This window comes from Hippocampus bargibanti, linkage group LG03, assembly GCF_051943395.1.
Source record: "Hippocampus bargibanti isolate YZ-2025 linkage group LG03, ASM5194339v1, whole genome shotgun sequence".
NCBI classification, from domain to species: Eukaryota; Metazoa; Chordata; class Actinopteri; order Syngnathiformes; family Syngnathidae; genus Hippocampus; species Hippocampus bargibanti.
This window is the reverse complement of record NC_142736.1, coordinates 3,366,643-3,386,860: the sequence shown is the minus strand read 5'-3', so window position 1 is coordinate 3,386,860 and position 20,218 is coordinate 3,366,643. Positions and strand designations below refer to the sequence as shown.

The window sequence follows — 20,218 nt, the reverse complement described above, 5'->3', positions numbered from 1 at the left end:
TCATCCATTTATTTATGAATTCATCTATCCATTTATTTAAGTATTCGTTCATTCATTTATTTATTCATCCATGCATGTATTTATTTTATTTATTTATTTATTCATCCATTTATTTATTTATTTATTCATTCATTCATGTATTTATTCATCCATTGATGTATTTATTTCATTTATTCATTCATCCATTGATGTATTTATTCATTCATTCATCCATTTATTTATTTATGTATTTATTCACTCATCCATTAGTTCATGTATTTTATCGGCCATTTATTTTTTTTTATTAGCTCATCAATGATTTCATGTATTTATTTGTTCAGAATCAGAATCAGAATCATCTTTATTGCCAAGTATGTAGGACACACAAGGAATTTGTTCATCCATTTATTTCTATATTTTATATACTTGATGTATTTTTGTAGGTGATGCGCCACCTCAAATGGACACACTGCGCCACCTTCACCGAAAATTGGCTCCCCGTCATGTACCCCGCGGACTACAGCCCCTTCTAGAAGTAAGACAAGTGACCCCCCCCCCCCTCCCATCGAAACGCTGAAGTATCGGCATGGCCGCTTCCCTCAGATTGGTTTGGAGCGAGGAGGGGGGCAAACTGGTCATTTTTTATTTTTTGTTTTTACGTTAAGCGTCCATCTTTTTATTGGAGTGCCACCAGCAGCACAACAACAAACGATCGTAACGGCGGATCTTTCAAATCCACAATTTGTCCGTCAATTTTTGGAGCGGATTTTCGAGGGACGCCAGGAAAATTGTCCCTACGTCTCTGTGCCATGCTTACTTGGAGATTTTAAGTTAACTATTGGACTTTTCTTACACTTGACGTCACTCAAATGAACAAACCTCAGAAGTCAAGCAGTGTTGCGGTGCCTTGCATCCACGTACCTTTTACTGACATGGGGACGGACGGTGAGGTGAGCTTGGACTCTATCTATCTATCTATCTATCTATCTATCTATCTATCTATCTATCTATCTATCTATCTATCTATCTATCTATCTATCTATCTATCTATCTATCTATCTATCTATCTATCTATCTATCTATCTATCTATCTATCTATAGCTAGCCATCTATCTATCTAGCTAGCTAGCCATCTATCTAGCTAGCCAGCTAGCCATCTATCTAGCTAGCCAGCTAGCCATCTATCGAGCTAGCCAGCTAGCCATCTATCTATCTATCTATCTATCTATCTATCTATCTATCTATCTATCTATCTATCTATCTATCTATCTATCTATCTATCTATCTATCTATCTATCTATCTATCTATCTATCTATCTATCTATCTATCTATCTATCTATAGCTAGCCATCTATCTAGCTAGCTAGCTAGCCATCTATCTAGCTAGCTAGCTAGCCATCTATCTAGCTAGCCAGCTAGCCATCTATCGAGCTAGCCAGCTAGCCATCTATCGAGCTAGCCAGCTAGCCATCTATCTATCTATCTATCTATCTATCTATCTATCTATCTATCTATCTATCTATCTATCTATCTATCTATCTATCTATCTATCTATCTATCTATCTATCTATCTATCTATCTATCAACAGTTTGGTATATAATAGTATTCAATGGAAAACGTTGCTTAAAAACAACAGATTAACATCGTCTCGTATCCTGTCGCCATTTTGAATGGATTTCAACTTACGACCGTTTGACTTACAACCGTTTTGTCAGAACTCAACCCGGTCGTTACTCGGATTGTTTCCTGTAATATATATATCTATTGGTTTTTTTCATCCTCGTCGGCCGCCGCCGTCAAAACGGGTCACGGCCTCATTTTGTGAGCACCCAACGGACTTCAGCCGTGGCCCGCGTACGTCGATACGTTTTGTTTTTTTTGTGCGCAGCATTGAAAATGTTGCTAAAATATGTACACGCGTGTCTATCGGAGGATGCAATACTCTTCATACTAATACGCCAATTTGTATTTTGCATATTTGCATGCCATGTAGGATTTCAGGAAACGTGTTTTTAGTTGGAAGCTAATTATTCAGTTGAATACAGTGGGACCTTGGCTTATGAAATTAATTGGTTCCCTGACAAAGTGTGGAAGGCGAAAAGTGTGTATCCCAAAAATTAATTTCCCATAGGAAACCATTAAAATGACAATAATCCGTTCCCAGGTCGCCATCAAACATAATTTTCTAATTCTCTAAGCCTTAAAACTACACAAAATATACCTTATTTTATGTATAATAAATGTGCAATGGTATTATAATTAAGGAAATAAACCGTACTGTATAATAAAGTCATTTTATTTACCTTTGTGATGGTCGTTGATGGCTTGATGGAATGGACTGGCCGCTTTCATCAGCATGAATTACTTGATGAGTAACGTAGCCTTCTTCTTTTACCATCTTGAGGAACAATCCCTTGGAGGTGCTTCCTCTGCGATAATTTTACCTAGTTCCTCATCAATTGTGTTCTGTTTAGCTGGGTTGATAGCTTTTTGCATCAAGTGTACAGATGGTTTGTGCGGGTTATTTGTGGAGCCTGGTTGATGGGCTATTTTAACCTTGCAGTCTACTCTGCCTTTTTACTATCAAAGTTGAAACGAGCCCAAATGTCACTGTTTTCTATCCATTTTGTCACACTCTCTCTGTCGTCTGCTTGTCTCTTTAATGTTTAAAGCACCTCCCCTCACTGCTGCGTTCTTGACCAATCACGTGGCTTTAAGCGAAGACTTGGGGGCGGGGAATACAGGACAAAAACAGTCGGCTGCCATTTTTTTGTTAGAACGGGCTCGATCGCGAACGACACGGCACTCATTGTGGCGGTCCGTGTGTATCCTGAAAAATAGTTTGTATGCCAAGGTAAATTTTTAATCAATTTAACGATCGTAAACCGAAACGTTTGTAAGCCAAGGGGTTCGTAAACAGAGGTCCCACTGTACTTTTAAAATATCCGAAGTGTTTTATCAGATAAGTCGATGAATTTGATTGAATTTATGGCCTGCTTTTTTGTTTGTTTGTTTTTGTGAACGTCACCTGAGCAGAAGGCTGTTTTTTGAGACTTTACCTCAATTTACTTTGATTTGTTTTCATCACCGATGGCCATTTTGCATATAATGCAGTGGTTTGACTCTTTGGATGTATTTTTTTTTCCTCAAAAGTTTTCCATCCATTTCTTGTCACATGTGTGACATGTTGAGGGGGGGGGGGGGGGAGGGGGGTGGTATGCATACCTTTGCGTGACAATTGCATTTATGGATGCGCTTTACGTCACTGCAAGGTCAAGTTGGTCTGAAGATGTTAAAGGACAACCGACACCACTATTTTTACATACATGTTGGCAATCGATTAAAGAATTTATTCCGGACCATTTTGAGGCAATAGGGGTGGAAAATGTAGCGAAAAAAGAGGCAGAAAACAAAGCTCCATGTAAGGAATTAATCAGCCTGTGGAAACGGGCTAATTAGCTTTGTCTCTTCTGCCTCTTTTTTGGTGCTACACCAAGTTTTCAGACCAAACAAGTACAGCAAAATGCATTGACGTGATGGAAGGACTGCTACAATGTGTCCTTTTTTCGGTCAGGGGCGTTCCTTCAGTGACGTCACGTACGGACTCGTCACCAACTCGAAAAGAAGACTTCCGGAATATTCAGCGTGAGTCTTAAAAGGTAAAATATAGCTAGATGCGGTGGAATCTTATTAAAATACGCTCAGTAGAAGGCATGTGAAGACATTTTACAAATTATGGACACAACTTGTCCGGAGGCGTCGGTTGTCCTTTAAAACTAGGAAGGATTTGTTTTTTCTCAATGGCCAGTGACGTTGTTTTTATAATTCAGCAATAGACTGGTGTTGTGTACTTTAGTTGTTGTTTTTTTTTTATATGTATCAATAACAATATTTAAACCAATGAAAATTATCAACTGGCTTGTGGAACTGGACTTGAATTTGTTAAGAAAAAAACTCAGTTTATGTTGACATTGCATTTCTGTTTTTAGCTCCCATGTTTTAAAGTCACTTGCTTCAGAGTTTTCACCAATGTAACATATCTGGCTATCTGTTAGCTAGCTAGCGTTCTATCGATTTGAGTTACTTCCGCGTTGAGTGAACGCTGCATGTGACAATATAATATAATATAATATAATTAATATATAAAGTATAAAATATACAATATAAAGTATAAAATATAAAATATCAAGTATAAATTATAAGATAAAATATGAAATATAAAATATAAAAAATATCAATATGATATAAAATAAACTATAAAATGTAAAATGTAAAATATAAAATTAAAAATAATGTAAAAGTGTAGTGTAAAGTGTAACACGTAATATATGTAACACACGTAACATGTAATATGTAATGTCTATTAGCTGTCTAGCTATCTGCTAGCTAGCTAGCTTTATCTTTTTAAGTTATCTAGCTATCTATTAGCTATATAGCTAGCTAGCTATTTGAGTCAGGAAAAATATTAGCTAGCTAGCTAGGTAGGTAGCTATTAGCTGTCTAGCTATCTATTAGCTAGCTAGCTAGCTTACTATCTTTTTGAGTTATTCTGGGTTGAGTGAACGCTGGCACGTGTAAAGTGACCTTGAGAGTTTTGAAAGGCGCTTGGAAATGAAATGGATTATATTTTATATTATATTATATATTATATATATTATCTAATATTTTAGGCATCAAAGGCCAATAAATTTTTGGTATAAAACAATTCATTCTTCAGACTTAAAAACTGAAGGGGGGAATGCAATCAGGGGGGGTAAAATCAGGAACGAACACTCAATAAAATCGTTTTCGAGGTGTTTATTGATCATCAATTACTTTGATGACTTAAAAAAAAACAATGTCTGCTTTAAAAAAAATACAATAAAAACCCAGATGTCTGTCTGATTTAAAAAAATAAAAAATACATAAAAAATACAAATAATACTCGATATACCCAAACACGGTTCTGCAATCTCAACTTTAAGTTTGACTTGATTTTAATCATGCACGAACGTCAGAGCACACTCACCTGAGACAATGTGCTACTCTACAGTGCTCCCTGATTGGCTCGTTTTTGGCTTTGTCTTTCTATCTATTTGAGTTACTTCTGGGTTGAGTGAACGCTGACTCGTTGTGGCTGCTGCTGCTCACCTGCAGAAAAAAATGATCCTGTGACTGTAAAGTGTCCTTGAGAGTTTTGAAAGGCGCTTAGAAATCAAATGTATTATTATTATGATGGTATCTATTAGCTAGCTAGCTAGCTGTCTATCTATTTGAGTTACTTCCGGGTTGAGTGAACGCCGGCGCGTGTGGCTGCCGCTGCTCACCTACAGAAAAAAATTGAGCCTGTGACTGTAAAGTGTCCTTGAGAGTTTTGACATTATAATTATTGAGAATTTTGAAGGGCGCCTAGAAATAAAATGTATTATTATTATTATTATTATTATTATTATTATTATTATGACATTTTTGTCTTGTCTCTCCAACAGCTTCTCCGTCAAGTCTTTTACAACAAATCGATTCAGGAAGTTTTTGCATCCCTGTTTTCATGGCGCGTGTGGCTGCCGCTGCTCACCTACAGAAAAAAACTGATCTTGTGACTGTAAAATGTCCTTGAGAGTTTTGAAAGGCGCTTAGAAATCAAATGTATTATTATTATTACCGTATCTATTGGCCAGCTAGCTAGCTTTCTATCTATTTGAGTTACTTTCGGGTTTAGTGAACGCTGGCGCGTGTGGCTGCTGCGGCTCACCTGCAGAAAAAAACGATCCCGTGACTCGAAAGTGTCGTTGAGAGTTTTGAAATTATTATTATTATTATGACATTTTTGTTTTCTTGTCTCCAACAGCTTCTCCATCAAGTCTTTTGCAACGAATCGATTCAGGAAGTTTTTGCATCCCTATTTTCATGGCAATGACCTCCCTGTCCTTCACTGTTCATTCCTTCCCTTTCGCCCCCTTAAAGGACAACCGACGCCTTCGGACAAGTTGCGTCCAGAATTGTTAAAATGGCTTCAAATAACTTCTACTGAGTGTATTTGACAAAGATTCCACCGCATACGGCTATATTTTACGTTTTAAGTCTCGCGCTGAATATTCCGGAAGTCTTGTTTTTGAGTTGGTGGCGATTCCTGACGTGACGTCACTGAAGGAACGCCCCTGATCGAAAAAAAAGACGCATTGTAGCGGTCCTTCCATCACGTCAATGCATTTTGCTGGACTTGTTTAGTCTGGGGACCTCGTGTTGCACCCAAAAGCCACCAGAAGAGGGCGTCCAAGCTCCATATAAGGAATTTATCGGCCTGTGGAAACGGAGGTGGCCACAGGAGGTCGCCATTTTGTCCCTCTTTTTGGGTGAGACATTTCCCCTCAATATCGCTTCAAAATGGCACGTAATAAATCCTTTAATCGATTGCAAACATGTATGCTTTCTTCTTCAGAACTATTTGAATCATATTCATAACAAGAAAGCATCTTCTCCGAATCTGAAGCCATTGTTTTGATTCTAGAGCGAGGCAAGACGTCTTGGGGTGACGTCACGAACAAGGGGGCGGGACCTTCTGCCGGGGTCATTTTTTTTGCAGATTTTGGACACTTGAAGTCACTTTTATTGGTGTTTTGCATTCGACTCAAAATATCATACTGCGTGTTTTGGGTATTTTAGATGCTCTAAAACGTTTTTTTAATGTCAGTTAGAAAGAAAAAAGCGACGTGGGTTGTCCTTTAAAGATCCCGCATCTCCTCACCTTCTCTTGCTTCTCTGCAGGTGGCCATGTAGATCACCAACGAGTCATCTCCTTCCAGCAAACGTGTCTTAAACACCTTCTTAAACGTGTCCAGAAATGTCCTATCCGACTCCACTCGGAGCTTGTTGGCCAACAGCAAGATGGTCCCCGGCTGGCAGAAATGCTTGAGGGTCACCAGAAGCTCCTCCAGAAAATCATGATGGTAGACCACGTCGGCTGCCAGGATGTAATCGTAGCGAACGATCGCCGTTGGGTAAGTGCGCTCCAGGTCGTGACCCCAAGACAGAGGGGCCACCTGGGGCGTGTGCTTGCAGCGTCCTCTCGTGTTCTTGCTCAGGTTGAATGTCAAGTTGGCCAGAGCGTCTGGAAGATCGGTGGCGGTCACCCAGGCCCCTGGAGAGCACGTGGGACAAGGGACACACTCATTCCAACTGGATCACTCGCAAAAATGACACTTTAAAGGACAACCGACGCCTCCGGACAAGTTGTGTCCAGAATTGTTAAAATGGCTTCAAATGACTTCTACTGAGCGTATTTGACAAAGATTCCACCGCATGTAGCTATATTTTACGTTTTAAGACTCGCGCTGAACATTCCAGAAGTCTTCTTCTTGAGAGTGTGACGAGTGCGTACAAGACGTCACTAAAGGAACGCCCCACACCGAAAAAAGACACATTGTAGCGGTCCTTCCATCACGTCAATGTATTTTGCTCTATTGTTTGGTCTGAAACCCTTGTGTTGCACCAAAAAAGATGCAGAAGAGGGCGACAAAGCTCCATGTAAAGAATTATTCAGCCTGTGGAAACGGGCTGATTAATTCCTCACACGGAGCTTTGTCGCCATTTTCTGCCTCTTTTTGTGCTACTTTTCCCGCCTCCAGATATCTCAGAATGGCATGGAATAAATTATTTAATCGATTGCAAACATGTATGCTTTCCTCTTCAGAACTATTTGAATCATATTCATAACTGGATGAGTAACAAGAAAGCATCTTCTCCGAATCTGAAGCTTGTTTTGATTCTCCAGCAAGGCAAGACATCTTGGCGTGTCGTCACGAACTGGGGGCGGGACCTTCTGAAACTGGCCACTTCCGGGTTCATTTTTTTGCAGATTTTGGACACTTTGAGTCATTTTTATTGGTGTTTGGCATTTGACTAAAAATATCAGACTGCGTGTTTTGGGTATTTTAGATGCTATGAAACGTTTTTCTGATGTCACTTAGGAAACAAAAAAGTGATGTCGGTTGTCCTTTAAAGGACAACCAACCAAAGAAGAGGCAGAAAATGGCGACCAACCTCCTGTGAGGAATTAATCAGCTGATAAATTCCTTATATGGAGCTTGGTCGCCCTCTTCTGGCTGTTTTTGGTGCAACACACCGTTTTCAGACCAAACAAGCGCAGCAAAATGCATTGACGTGATGGAAGGACTGCTACAATGTGTCCTTTTTTTTCGGTCAAGGGCGTTTCTTCAGTGACGTCACGTACGGACTCGTCACCAACTCAAAAACAAGACTTCCGGAAGTCTTAAAAGGTAAAATATGCGGTGGAATCTTTGTCAAATACGCTGAGTAGAAGTCATTGGAAGCCATTTTACAAATGATGGACACAACTTGTCCGGAGACGTCGCTTGTCCTTTAAGACGAAATGGACTCCCATTCATCTTGTCTTTCCTTTTCGACAGTCGCTTACCGAGAAGCGAAGCCACAACGGACAAGAGGCCGGTCCCAGCGCCGATCTCCAGTACAGCTTTATCCGTCAGATTCAACCCACTCCGATGAGAGTCCAGGTACTGACTCAGAGCCAAAGCCTTGGGGTGGGGGAGGGTCACCATACATGACATGAAGCCAAACGTCTCCCATTGAGCCAGAATTCTCACCGCAGGCCATATCATCCCCGCGTAGGAGTCGAAGCCTTCCTGGATGACGATCTCCTGGCCGACGTAACGATACATCTCTTTATCGGGTCGGAAGAAGAAACATGGATCCCAGCCTTGTCTTTGTTTCCTGTGGACAAGCTCACCGCGCGACTGCTCTGGATGACGCAAAGGAGGACACGGTAGGTTTGGCGCATCCTCGTCCGGGACATTTTCTCTTTCTTACCCGTCTCCGTTTGCTCTTCGTCTTCTTCTATCGTCATCATCATCACACGCACAGTCCGCTGCGTCGTATGTTGACAAAACGTGTCGGGTGGGAAAAAAATATATGTTCACAAATGAACAACAGCTTTATAGAATAGTAATAATACATTATATCCAATAATAATAATAATAATTGCAGTAACAATAACAATACATTTCATTTCTAAGGGCCTATTTTTATTTGTATTTTTATTTTTATTCATTTTTATTTATATTTATGTTTATGTTTATGTTTTTATTTTTGTTTTTATTTTTATTTTTATTTTTATTTTTATTTTTATTTTTATTTTTATTTTTATTTTATTTTTGTTTTTATTTTCATTATTATTCGCTATCTGGCTCGCTAGCTATGTAGCTGGCTATTTACTAGCTATATGGCTGTCTAGCTAGTTAGCTAGCTGTATATTATTATTACAGAATTACATATGTTACAAAAGACATTTATAATTACACAAATAATGTAATTATAAAGCTGACAACTGTAATTATGCTGTTATTACACTGTAATTACATTGTCAATAATTACACTTTACTTACGTTGTAAATATATTACACTGTAATTAGACGGTAATTTTGAAAGACGCTTAGAAATTAAATTTATTTTTATTTTTATTTATTTTTATTTTATTTTGTTTTATTTTTTAATTTTATTTTATTTTTATTATTTTTTTTTTTTTCATTATTGTTCGCTATCTGTCTAGCTAGCTATGTGGTTGGCTATTTATTAGCTATATGGCTGTCTAGCTAGTTAGCTAGCTGTCTATTATTATTATAGCATTACATATGTTAAAAAAGACATTTATAATTACACGAATAATGTAATTATAACGCTGACAACTGTAATTACGCTGTTATTACACTGTAATTGCACTGTAATTACATTGTCAATAATTACACTTTACTTAGATTGTAAATATAATTACACTGTAGACAGTCATTTTGAAAGGCGCTTAGAAATTAAATATAGTATTTTTTTTTTTTTTCATTTATTTTTATTTTTATCTTTATTTTTATTATTTTTTTTATTTATTTTTTTTAATTTATATTTTTTTAATTATTATTAGCTATATGGCTTTCTAGCTAGTTAGCTAGCTGTATATTATTATTACAGCATTACATATGATACAAAAGACATTTATAATTACACAAATATTGTAATTATAACGCTGACAACTGTAATTATGCTGTTATTACATTGTAATTACATTGTCAATAATTACACTGTAATTACATTGTAAATATAATTACACTGTAATTAGACAGTCATTTTGAAAGGCGCTTAGAAATTAAATATATTTTCATTTTTATTTTTATTTTTATGTTTATTTATTTATTTATTTATTTTTTTATTTATTTATATATTTTTTTTATTATTATTCGCTATCTGGCTAGCTAGCTATGTAGCTGGCTATTTATTAGCTATATGGCTGTCTAGCTAGTTAGCTAGCTGTCTATTATTATAGCATTACATATGTTAAAAAAGACATTTATAATTACACAAATAATGTAATTATAAAGCTGACAACTGTAATTACACTGTAATTGCACTCTAATTACATTGTCAATAATTACACTAATTACTTTGTAAATATAATTACACTGTAATATATACAGTCCAAAAAAAGGTTGGGTGAAGTCAAAATAGCAATCCTGCCGAATTTCAAGTTGGGCGATTCAACAAAATATTTACAGTGTTTATAATTTCAGTGTAATAACACTCTAATTTCAGTATAAATGTAACTACACTGTAATTACACTGTTATTACACTGTATTTACAGGGTGAATATAATTACACTGTAAATACACTGTAATATATATACAGAAACATACCAATCCAGCCAAATTTCAAGTTGGGTGATTCAACACTGATATTTAGTTTATTTAATTACAGATTGATAACATTGTAATTACAGTATACATATAATTACACTGTAATTATGCTATAGTTACACTGTCATGTCCAAATTATAATGAAACATATGTTTAAAAAAGACATTGTCTTTATAATCACATTCATAATGTAATTCAACTGTAATTACACTGTAATTACACTACAATTCAACAAAATATTTCAAGTTATGTTTTTTTTTTTTTTGCACACTTCACAACACGGTGTGAAAATGTTTTTTCCAAACGTAATTCCCGCTTTTCCTAATTGGTCCTGGGACCTACCTGCTGTTGCGTCGTAATCCCGGGAGAGTCGCAATGTGTGTGTGTGTGTGTGTGTGTGCGTCCACCGATTTAGCTGACTTAGCTGGAGGTTAAAGAAAGCATCCCGGTAGACACTCCCATCCTCATCTTCATCATCACAAGGGCATGTGTGTGTGTGTATTTATAGTACTGCAAGCGTGATAAATAAACACAAGCAAAGCAGTAGACGCGTGCACGATACAGTGATACCTCGGTTTACGAACCCCTTGGTTTACGAACTTTTTGGTGTCCGAACGTTAAATTTAGGAACATTTTAACTTGGCATACGAACTATTTTTCGGGATACACACGGAGCTGCCACAATGAGTGATGGGTCGTTCGCGAAATAGCCCGTTCTCCAAAAAGAAAATGGCAGCTGACTGTTTTCGTCCTCTATTCCCCGCCCCCAGTCTTCGGTTAAAGCTACGTGATTGGTCGAGAACGCAGCAGTGAGGGGGAGGTGGTTTAAACATTAAAGAGACAGGCAGATTACAGAGAGAGAAAATGGATAGAAAACGGTGACATTTTGACTCGTTTCAACTTTGATAGTTCAAAGGCAGAGTTTAGACTGCAAGGTTAAAATATCCCATCAATCAGGCTCCACAAATAACCCGCACAAGCCATCTGTACACTTGCTGCAAAAAGCTATCAACCCAGCTAAACAGACCACAATTGATGAGGAACAAGGTAAAATTATGGCAGAGAAAGCGTCTATAAGGGATCATTCCTCAAGATGGTGAAAGAAGGTTACGTTCCTCATCAAGTGTTTAATGCTGATGAAAGCGGCCACTCCATTCCATCAAACCATCAACAGCCATCACAAAGGTCAATAAAACAACTTTATTACACAGTACAGTTTATTTCTTTAATTATAATACAATAGCACATTTATTAGACATAAAATAAGGTATAATTTGTGTAGTTTTAAGAATTAGAAAATGAGAAAGTAGAAAATTATGTTTGATGGGAACCTGGGAACAGATTATTCTCATTTGAATGGTTTCCTATGGGAAATTAATTTTTGGGATACACTTCGCCTTACACACTCTGGGAAGCAATTAAGTTCGTAAGCCAAGGTATCACTGTACTCACAACGATGATTTGCAAGGCAGAATATGACAAATATGTCATGAGGCCAGCGCATCCACTTCATGTTGCCTTTTGTGCTAGGCGGTTAGCTAGATAGCTCGCTAATAGATAGCTAATAGATAGCATATAGATAGCGAGTTAGGTAGCCAGCTAGATAGCTAGTTATCAAATAGATATGTAGATATGTAGCTAGATAGCTCGCTAATAGATAGCATACAGATAGCAAATGGATAGCTAGTTAGATAGCGAACTAGATAGCTAGTTAGCAAATGGATATGTAGGAAGGTAGCCAGCTAGATAGCGAGATTAGCTACCTAATAGATAATTAATAGATAGCTAGCAAGATAGACAGCATATAGATAGCAAGTAGATAGCTAGTTAGGTTGCCAGCTAGATAGCTAGTTAGCAAATAGATATGTAGCAAAGTAGCCGGCTAGATAGCGAGATTATCTAGCTAATAGATAATTAATAGATAGCTAGCTAGATAGACAGCATATAGATAGCAAGTTAGTTAGGTTGCTGGCTAGATAGCTAGTTAGAAAATAGATATCAAATAGATATGTAGCAAGGTAGCCAGCTAGATAGCGAGATTGGGTAGCTAATAGATAGCTAGCTAGATAGCTCGCTAATAGATAGCATATAGATAGCAAATGGATAGCTAGTTAGATAACCAGCTAGCTAGCTAGTTAGCAAATAGATATGTAGCAAGGTAGCCGGCTAGATAGCGAGATTAGCTAGCTAATAGATAATTAATAGATAGCCAGCTAGATAGATAGCAAGTAGATAGCTAGTTAGGTTGTCGGCTAGATAGCTAGTTAGCAAATAGATATGTAGCAAGGTAGCCGGCTAGATAACGAGATTAGTTAGCTAATAGATAATTAATAGATAGCTCGCTAGATAGACAGCATATAGATAGCAAGTAGATAGCTAGTTAGGTTGCCGGCTAGATAGCTAGTTAGCAAATAGATATGTAGCAAGGTAGCCGGCTAGATAGCGAGATTAGGTAGCTAATAGATAGCTACTTAGATAGCCAGCTGGATAGCTAGTTAGCAAATAGATATGTAGCAAGGTAGCCAACTAGATAGCGAGATTATGTAGCTAATATATAGCTAGCTAGATAGCTCGCTAATAGATAGCAAATGGATAGCTAGTTAGATAGCCAGCTATATAGCTAGTTAGCAAATAGATATGTAGCAAGGTAGCCAACTAGATAGCGAGATTATGTAGCTAATATATAGCTAGCTAGATAGCTCGCTAATAGATAGCAAATGGATAGCTAGTTAGATAGCCAGCTATAAGCTAGTTAGCAAATAGATATGTAGCAAGGTAGCCAGCTAGATAGCGAGATTAGCTAGCTAATAGAAAACTAATAGATCGCTAGCTAGATAGATAGCTAATAGATCGCATCTAGATAGCTAGTTAGTTAAAAAAAATCTGATAATGAATAAAAATGCTTGTTGATACTTGAATGCATGTGACGAATGAGTATTTTACATTCTTTTTTTTCGTTAGCTGACTAACGACTGGCCTGATTGCCCCACTCACCTCATCAGTCTTACTAAGCCAATGTTGCCTAAGAAGTCATTTGTATGAACCATCCAAATTGAACCTTACCCCACCAAACCGGTTTAATGAAGGATTTAGTTGTTTTATGAAAATTGCTTCTTTTACTCCCCTTTCAAACCATCTTTGTTCTTTCGCTAAGATTTGAACCTCATTGCCGTCAAATGAGTGCTTGCTAGCTTTTAGCTGCAAATGTACTGCCGATTGAGGCCCACTTGTATTATCCCTGCGATGTTTTGATATTATATAGTATAGTATTTTTTTGAGAATTTGTTTAGTCTCCCCAATGTACTGCTCTTTACAATTTTCATTCTTACAATGTATTGCATAAACTACATTACTTTTTCAGCCTATCTTTTGGATGCACTCGTTTTTGCCTTCACGTGTTTATCGGTTTCTTGGATAAGAAGCGAAACGTCCGACACCTTCAAAGAAGTACAGACGACGGCTGAAGAAACATTTATTATACATAAAATAAGGTCTATTTTGTGTAGTTGTAATGCTTAGAAAATTAGAAAATGATGTTTTATGGGGACGGATTATTCTCATTTGAATGGTTTCCTATGGGAAATTACTTTTTGAGATGCACACTTTTCACCTTACGCATTCTGTCTGGGAACCAATGGCGTTCGTAAGCCAAGGTATCACTGTACTGAAAGCCACCCATGCATTGGCATTGGACAGAAAACGCAAAGCGCTTAGGTCATTGCTCTACTTTTATTGAAATTATTTTAAAAATGGCGGGATAAGACTTTGAAAGCTGATGAGAGGCGAGAAATTAGCTTGCGTAGCTCAGCGGGAGCTTGTTTATGCGCGGATAGCTTACAGCCGCCGTCGGATCAACACTGACGACTGGCAACTTGCTCAAACTCTCCGGCCAATCTTCATATTACCGACGCATTTAACCTGCCTGCGCTTAAAATAGCGATTCTGGCGCCATGCGGGAAAATAAACAGCTGCTTCTGGAGACAAACAAACAAAAAACAGTAGCAACTGTTAGCATTTGTGAACTTTTACGCGATCTTGAATTCAAGATCTTCAGACTGACTGGAGGCCGGGTTACATTATTATTATTATTATCCGTTTAAGCTATCTATAGCTAGCTATTTGGATAGCTATCTGGCTTGAATGGCTATCTCATAGCTATCAGAATCAGAACACGCTGCACTAGTATCATCATCAAAAAAATAGCAAAGAGGCACTATACACTTCTAGTTGGGTTATTGTTTAAAGAGTTAATGGCTTGGGGGAAGAAGCGCTTTAAATGTCTGCTGGATTTGGTGCGCATGGAAAAGGTGGTGGGCAGGGTGCGGAGGGTCCAGTAGGACTTTCCGCGCCCTAGTTTGGATTCTTGCAGTGTGCAAGTCCTCGAGAGTGGGGAGGGCGGTGACAATGACTGTCCTACCTACTAGCTATCTAGCTGGTTGGATAGCTATCTAGCTGGCTATGTATTAGCTATCTAGCTAGCTATGTATTAGCTATCTAGCTATCTATCTAATAGCTATCTATTAGCTAGCTTTCTATCTATTTGAGTTACTTCCGGGTTGAGTGAACGGTGGCGCGTGTGGCTGCCGCTGCTCACCCACAGAAAAACTTCTCCTGTGACTGTAAAGTGACCTTGAGAGCTTTGAAAGGCGCTTCGAAATGAAATGTATAAAAGAGACAGGCCATTTTGGACAAGAATGTCGCAGTCAGTCCCCAAAACGCAGAAGGAAATATCAAAACATAATCCCCAAATGTTTTCATGAAAAAAACAAAAAATGTTAATTTAAATTAGCCGTAGCATAGACCTTTTGTTGATATAGCATCTATAGCTAACTAATACTGGATTGGAAATATATCAGATACGGCTCCCCTCCCCCCGGCAAATTGCCGTTTTCGTGTTTATTATGTTTGTTAAGGTCATTATAAGTGACTTGCATGCTGGGTAATGCCGCGTATTAGCATATTTGACAATAAAGCTGACTTTGACTTGACTTTACTGGACATTAACAACATTTTTCAGAGGCCCGTTTATAGCCCCCAAACCCCCTCCAAAAAAATCACAACGTTTTTGTGTGACTCATCCAGTTATGAATATGGTTCAAGTAGTTCTGAAGAGGAAAGCATACATGTTTGCAATCGATGAAAGAAGTCCTTCCGTATTAATTCGAGCCTTCTGGACTCCAATGTAGCGCCCGGAAAATGCACAAGATGGCGCCCAAGCTCCGTTGGAAATGGGCTGATTTGTCTGCTAGGAATTTGTGTCAACTAGTATCAAATAGTAGTCTCGGTGCAACACACAACGATTCACCATCGCGTTATTTATGTCGTGTTCCTTCTAATTTTGCCATCAACAGGGTGTTTTCAGATGAAAAAAGTACCCAAAATGCATTGTGTCGCTTTCTCGGTCAGGGGTGTTCCTTTCGTGACGTCACATCAGGCATCGTCAACAACTCAAAAACAAGACTTCCTGAATATTCAACGTGAGTCTTAAAACGTCGGTTGTCCTTTAAACGGTCTGTGTCGTCCTGGCGTCCCTCTTCCACGCTCGGTAAAGTTTAATGCTCAGACTCGGGAGGTCGTAGAGTTCTTCCAGGTGGAAGCGCTCCCTGAAGCGATGCACAAAGCTGTTCTCTGGGTCGAGGCGGAAACGCATGGCCCAAAGGATGCGGGTGTCGGTCTGACACAGGTGCTCAAAGGTGTCTAAGAGCTGGTCCAGGTAGGGGTGGCCGTACACCACGTCGGTGGCCAGGATGTAGTCGAAACGGTGCGTGCGCTGAGGGAACCTCTGCTCCACCTCTGGGCCCCACACCAGATCCGTAACCTGTCGGACAGATGCAAAGGAGGTCTGATGGGTTGTGTTCACGCTCCCTGATGACCATAATAATAATCATAATCATCATCATAATCATAATAATGATTAATGATGATAATGATAATAATGATAATAATAATAATAATAATGATAATAATAATAATAAGAGTAATAGGAGTAATAATATTAATAATAATAATAATAATAATAATAAGAGTAATAGGAGTAATAATAGTAATACTAATAGTAATAGTAATAGTAGTAATACTAGTAGTAATATAGTAGTCATAGTAATAGTAGTCATAGTAATAGTAATAGTAGTAATTGTCATAATAGTAATAGTAATGATAGTACTAATTGTAATGATAGTAATAGTAGTAATAGTCACGGTCCCTGATGATGATGATGATGATAATGAATCATTATCATTATTAATGATAATAATAATAATAATAATAGTAATAGTAGTAATTATAGTAGTCATAGTGAAAATGGTAATAGTAATGTAATAGTAGTAATAGTCACGGTCGCTGATAATGATAGGCATAATAATAGTAATAATAATCATAATAATAATAATAATAACAATAATAGCAATCATAGCAATAATAATAATAGTAATAATAATAGTAATAGTAATAGTTGTAATAGTAATAGTAGTAATAATAGTCGTAATAATAGTAATAGTAATAGTAATCATAGTAATAGTAATAATAGTAATCATAGGAATAATAGGAATAGTAATAATAGTAATAGTAGTAATAGTAATAGCAATAATAATAATACTAATACTACTTTTACTACTACTACTACTACTACTACTAATAATAATAATAATACATTTGATTTCTAAGCGCCTTTCAAAATTCTAAAGGTCACTTTTCAGTTACAGGGTAGTTTTTTTGCTGTGGGTAAGCAGTGGCAGCCACACGCGCCAGCGTTCACTCAACCCCAAAGTAACTCAAATAGAAAGCTAGCTAGCTAATAAATACCTAATAGCTAGCAGGCTAGCTAATATGTTTCCTGACCCAAATAGCTAGCAAGCTAGCTAATAGATAGCTAGCTAACTAGATCACTAATAGATAGCTAGCGATCTAGATAGCTAATAGATAGCTGGATAGGTAGCGATCTAGATAGCTAATAGATAGCTAGCTAGCCAGAATGTTGAGTATTTACTACAGGTAACCTTCGACTTACGTCTGGCTCGACTTACAACCACTTATACTTACGACCACGACCTCCAGACCCTATTTTTAACATTTTACGTGCTAGCAGGCCGGCAACACGTACAACAATTTTGGCCAGCCAGCCAGCCAGCATCTCACTCTCGCACAGCAATCGACTGCGTGATGGTGGGAGGGTTGCGTGTCATTTCTTGTGACCCTTTCGACTTACGACCGTTTGGTCGGAACGGAACTCGGTGGTAAGTCGGTTGTTACCTGTATTTTGACGATTTTTGACTTCTTGTTTTTATCGGAAAGCGTACTTTTCACGTTGCTTATGCACATACGGTCCAATCCTACCGCCTATAGACAGTGAAGATAGACTCCACCAGACCCGCGACCCTTGTCACGATAAGAAAAGGAATCGTGGATGAAACTAATCGAACAAATCTGGTAATCTCTCATCAAAAACTCAACGAAAAACCCGAATCGGATACCCCGTAAGTCTTCCGTAACACATACCAGAGGGGTGTATTTGCACCGTCCCTTTGTGTTGCATGTGATGTTGTACTGGAGGTTCCCGAGCACATCTGGGAGGTCTGTAGAAGTGACCTTCGCACCTGAACGTGTAAAACCAAAGCAAAGGGGGACACATTGACAAAAGAAATGGAGATACGACCCACTCGGTAGAAATTTGAACAAAATGAAAGATTGCTTTTTACCTAAAAGGCTCGAGACGACAGAGACCAGACCGGTTCCTGCACCGAGTTCTATCACGTTCTTGTCCATCAGGTTGTACTTATCTCGGTTAGTCTCCAGGAAGTGACACAACACCAGAGCCTGGATGGCGATTGTGTTCAATCAACGTTGCATCATCATCATCATCATCGGTACTAAGACATGGTCTTTGTACGTACCGAGGGCCAGAGTACAGCTCCGTAGAGGTCCGTGGATTCTTTAATCCGGATCTCCAAACCAGAGAACATGTAACCCTCCCACGTCTCTGGGCCGATGACGGAAGGGTGGAACTGGTGCGCTAAAATGGCTTTGGCGAGTTCTTCGTCCACAGCAGGGTCCGCTTAGTGAAACGCAAGGTTCTTACATTGAGAGCCTGACCCAAAAATGTTGTCACATCTCGTACAATGATCTCGACTTTTATTGTCCAGATCTCGATTTTTATTGTCCAGAGTACATCAATCAACTACATGAAAAAGGTTTTGTGAGATTTATATATCCGTGCTATGTTTGACACATAGCTTAGCTGGCGTAACACAAGTTGGGTCCAAGGATCAGGGGACCCCACGCTGGGACAATCCCCAAACTTTTTTGTGCGGGTAAATCAAGGTGTTATGTTGCTTGACAGGCAAACAATAGCTTGAAGGTCATGGTTTTATGCTGATGGTAGCAGCATAGTTACATAAACGTGAAAACTTATCAAATAACGTATGCACCTAATATCTCAAGGTCGTGAGAGCTTCTTGATTCATGCTACAGTGGTACCTTGGCTTACGAACTTAATCGGTTCCCAGACAGTGTGTAAGGCGAAAAGTGTGTATCCCAAAAAACAATTTCCCATAGGAAACCATTAAAATGAGAATAATGCGTTCCCAGGTCCCCATAAAACATAATTTTCTAATTTTCTAAGCCTTAAAACTACACAAAATATACCTTATTTTATGTTTTATGGAGACCCGGGAACGGATTATAGTCATTTTAATGGTTTGCTATGGGAACTTATTTTTTTGGGATACACACTTTTCGCCTTACACACACTGTCTGGGAACCAATTAAGTTCGTAAGCCAAGGTCCCACTGTACCACCTGAAATGACCAAAACTGTTTCCTCACCTTCCTGTCCAGTCTTGGAGCTCCCCTCACACTGCCGAGACTCCATGATCAAACCAGCGCACAAAATGTCCCCCTTGAGACGAGTGCCGAATTCCAGACCCGGTTTTTGGTTGCTGGTCACGCTTAAATCCTTTGGGTTTAGTTCGATCTGGCAACAAATCTCTTGACTGGCCACTCGATGTCATTGAGTTTTAGGTTACACGCAACCCGGCACCACCAAATCCGGCATTTCCCAACTTCTTATCCAAACATCCCATCTGGCGTGCGCGGTGCATTTCCAGTTCTGGGACACGGTCAGGCGGTGATTGACAGAAACAGCTGATGGCTGCGACAACTGACCCAACGACGCCTTTCTGGTTTCAAATAAAGACGATAGGAGATTCTGACTTCGGGCTTGTAGGCACCGTGGGGGGTTTTGTGAGCTAGTTGTACGACTTTGCAAAAACCCCAACGGTCGTCTCAATTCAAATTCAAGATGAATGTGCAGTGAGACCTCGGCTTCCGAACGCTTTAGCTAACGAACATCATCAAAATCAGAATAGTAGTAATAATAATAGTAGTAATAGTAATAGTAATAATAGAAATAGTAAAAGTAATAGTAAAAATAATAATCATATTGCGCCAGAAGAGGGTGTCCAAGCTCCATGTAAGGAATTAATCAGCCTGTGGAAACGGGCTGATTAATTCCTCACACGGAGCTTGGTCGCCATTTTCTGCCTCTTTTCTG

The 20,218-nt window shown here is 38.5% G+C and overlaps 3 protein-coding genes across 9 annotated transcripts in view; 1 reads left to right on the top strand and 2 right to left on the bottom strand.

The window, feature by feature from the left end:
* tpp2 (tripeptidyl peptidase 2) overlaps window positions 1-6,864 on the top strand; it is a 35,789-nt gene extending 28,925 nt beyond the window's left edge. For 3 of the 7 annotated variants that reach the window (XR_016114398.1, XR_016114395.1, XR_016114399.1), the window contains 2 exons: window positions 423-929; window positions 6,725-6,864. Coding sequence is in view for 2 of the 7 variants with exons in the window: in XM_088991530.1 (XP_088847656.1) it covers window positions 423-512 (90 nt within the window). In the remaining 5 variants the exon portion in view is untranslated. Of the gene's footprint in view, window positions 1-422; window positions 1,071-5,807; window positions 5,946-6,724 lie in introns of those variants that run through there. The other 4 variants (XR_016114397.1, XR_016114396.1, XM_088991530.1 and 1 more) reach the window with 4 other exon arrangements.
* On the bottom strand, window positions 1,645-11,138 carry LOC148899983 (methyltransferase-like protein 21E). Its single transcript, XM_088991543.1, has 6 exons — window positions 11,015-11,138; window positions 8,804-8,861; window positions 8,581-8,735; window positions 8,394-8,511; window positions 6,705-7,097; window positions 1,645-5,110 (listed from the first exon to the last, which is right to left on the bottom strand). Exons 2-6 carry the CDS (start codon window positions 8,844-8,846, stop codon window positions 5,061-5,063), a joined length of 759 nt encoding a protein of 252 aa, XP_088847669.1. The 5' UTR covers window positions 8,847-8,861; window positions 11,015-11,138; the 3' UTR covers window positions 1,645-5,060.
* A 345-nt stretch (window positions 11,139-11,483) lies between these two features.
* mettl21e (methyltransferase like 21e) lies at window positions 11,484-20,154 on the bottom strand. The gene is made up of 5 exons (XM_088991526.1): window positions 19,492-20,154; window positions 18,562-18,722; window positions 18,367-18,484; window positions 18,167-18,264; window positions 11,484-16,490 (listed from the first exon to the last, which is right to left on the bottom strand). The coding sequence occupies exons 1-5, from the start codon at window positions 19,535-19,537 to the stop codon at window positions 16,176-16,178; spliced, it is 738 nt and encodes a 245-aa protein (XP_088847652.1). The 5' UTR covers window positions 19,538-20,154; the 3' UTR covers window positions 11,484-16,175.
* Window positions 20,155-20,218: the final 64 nt, after the last annotated feature.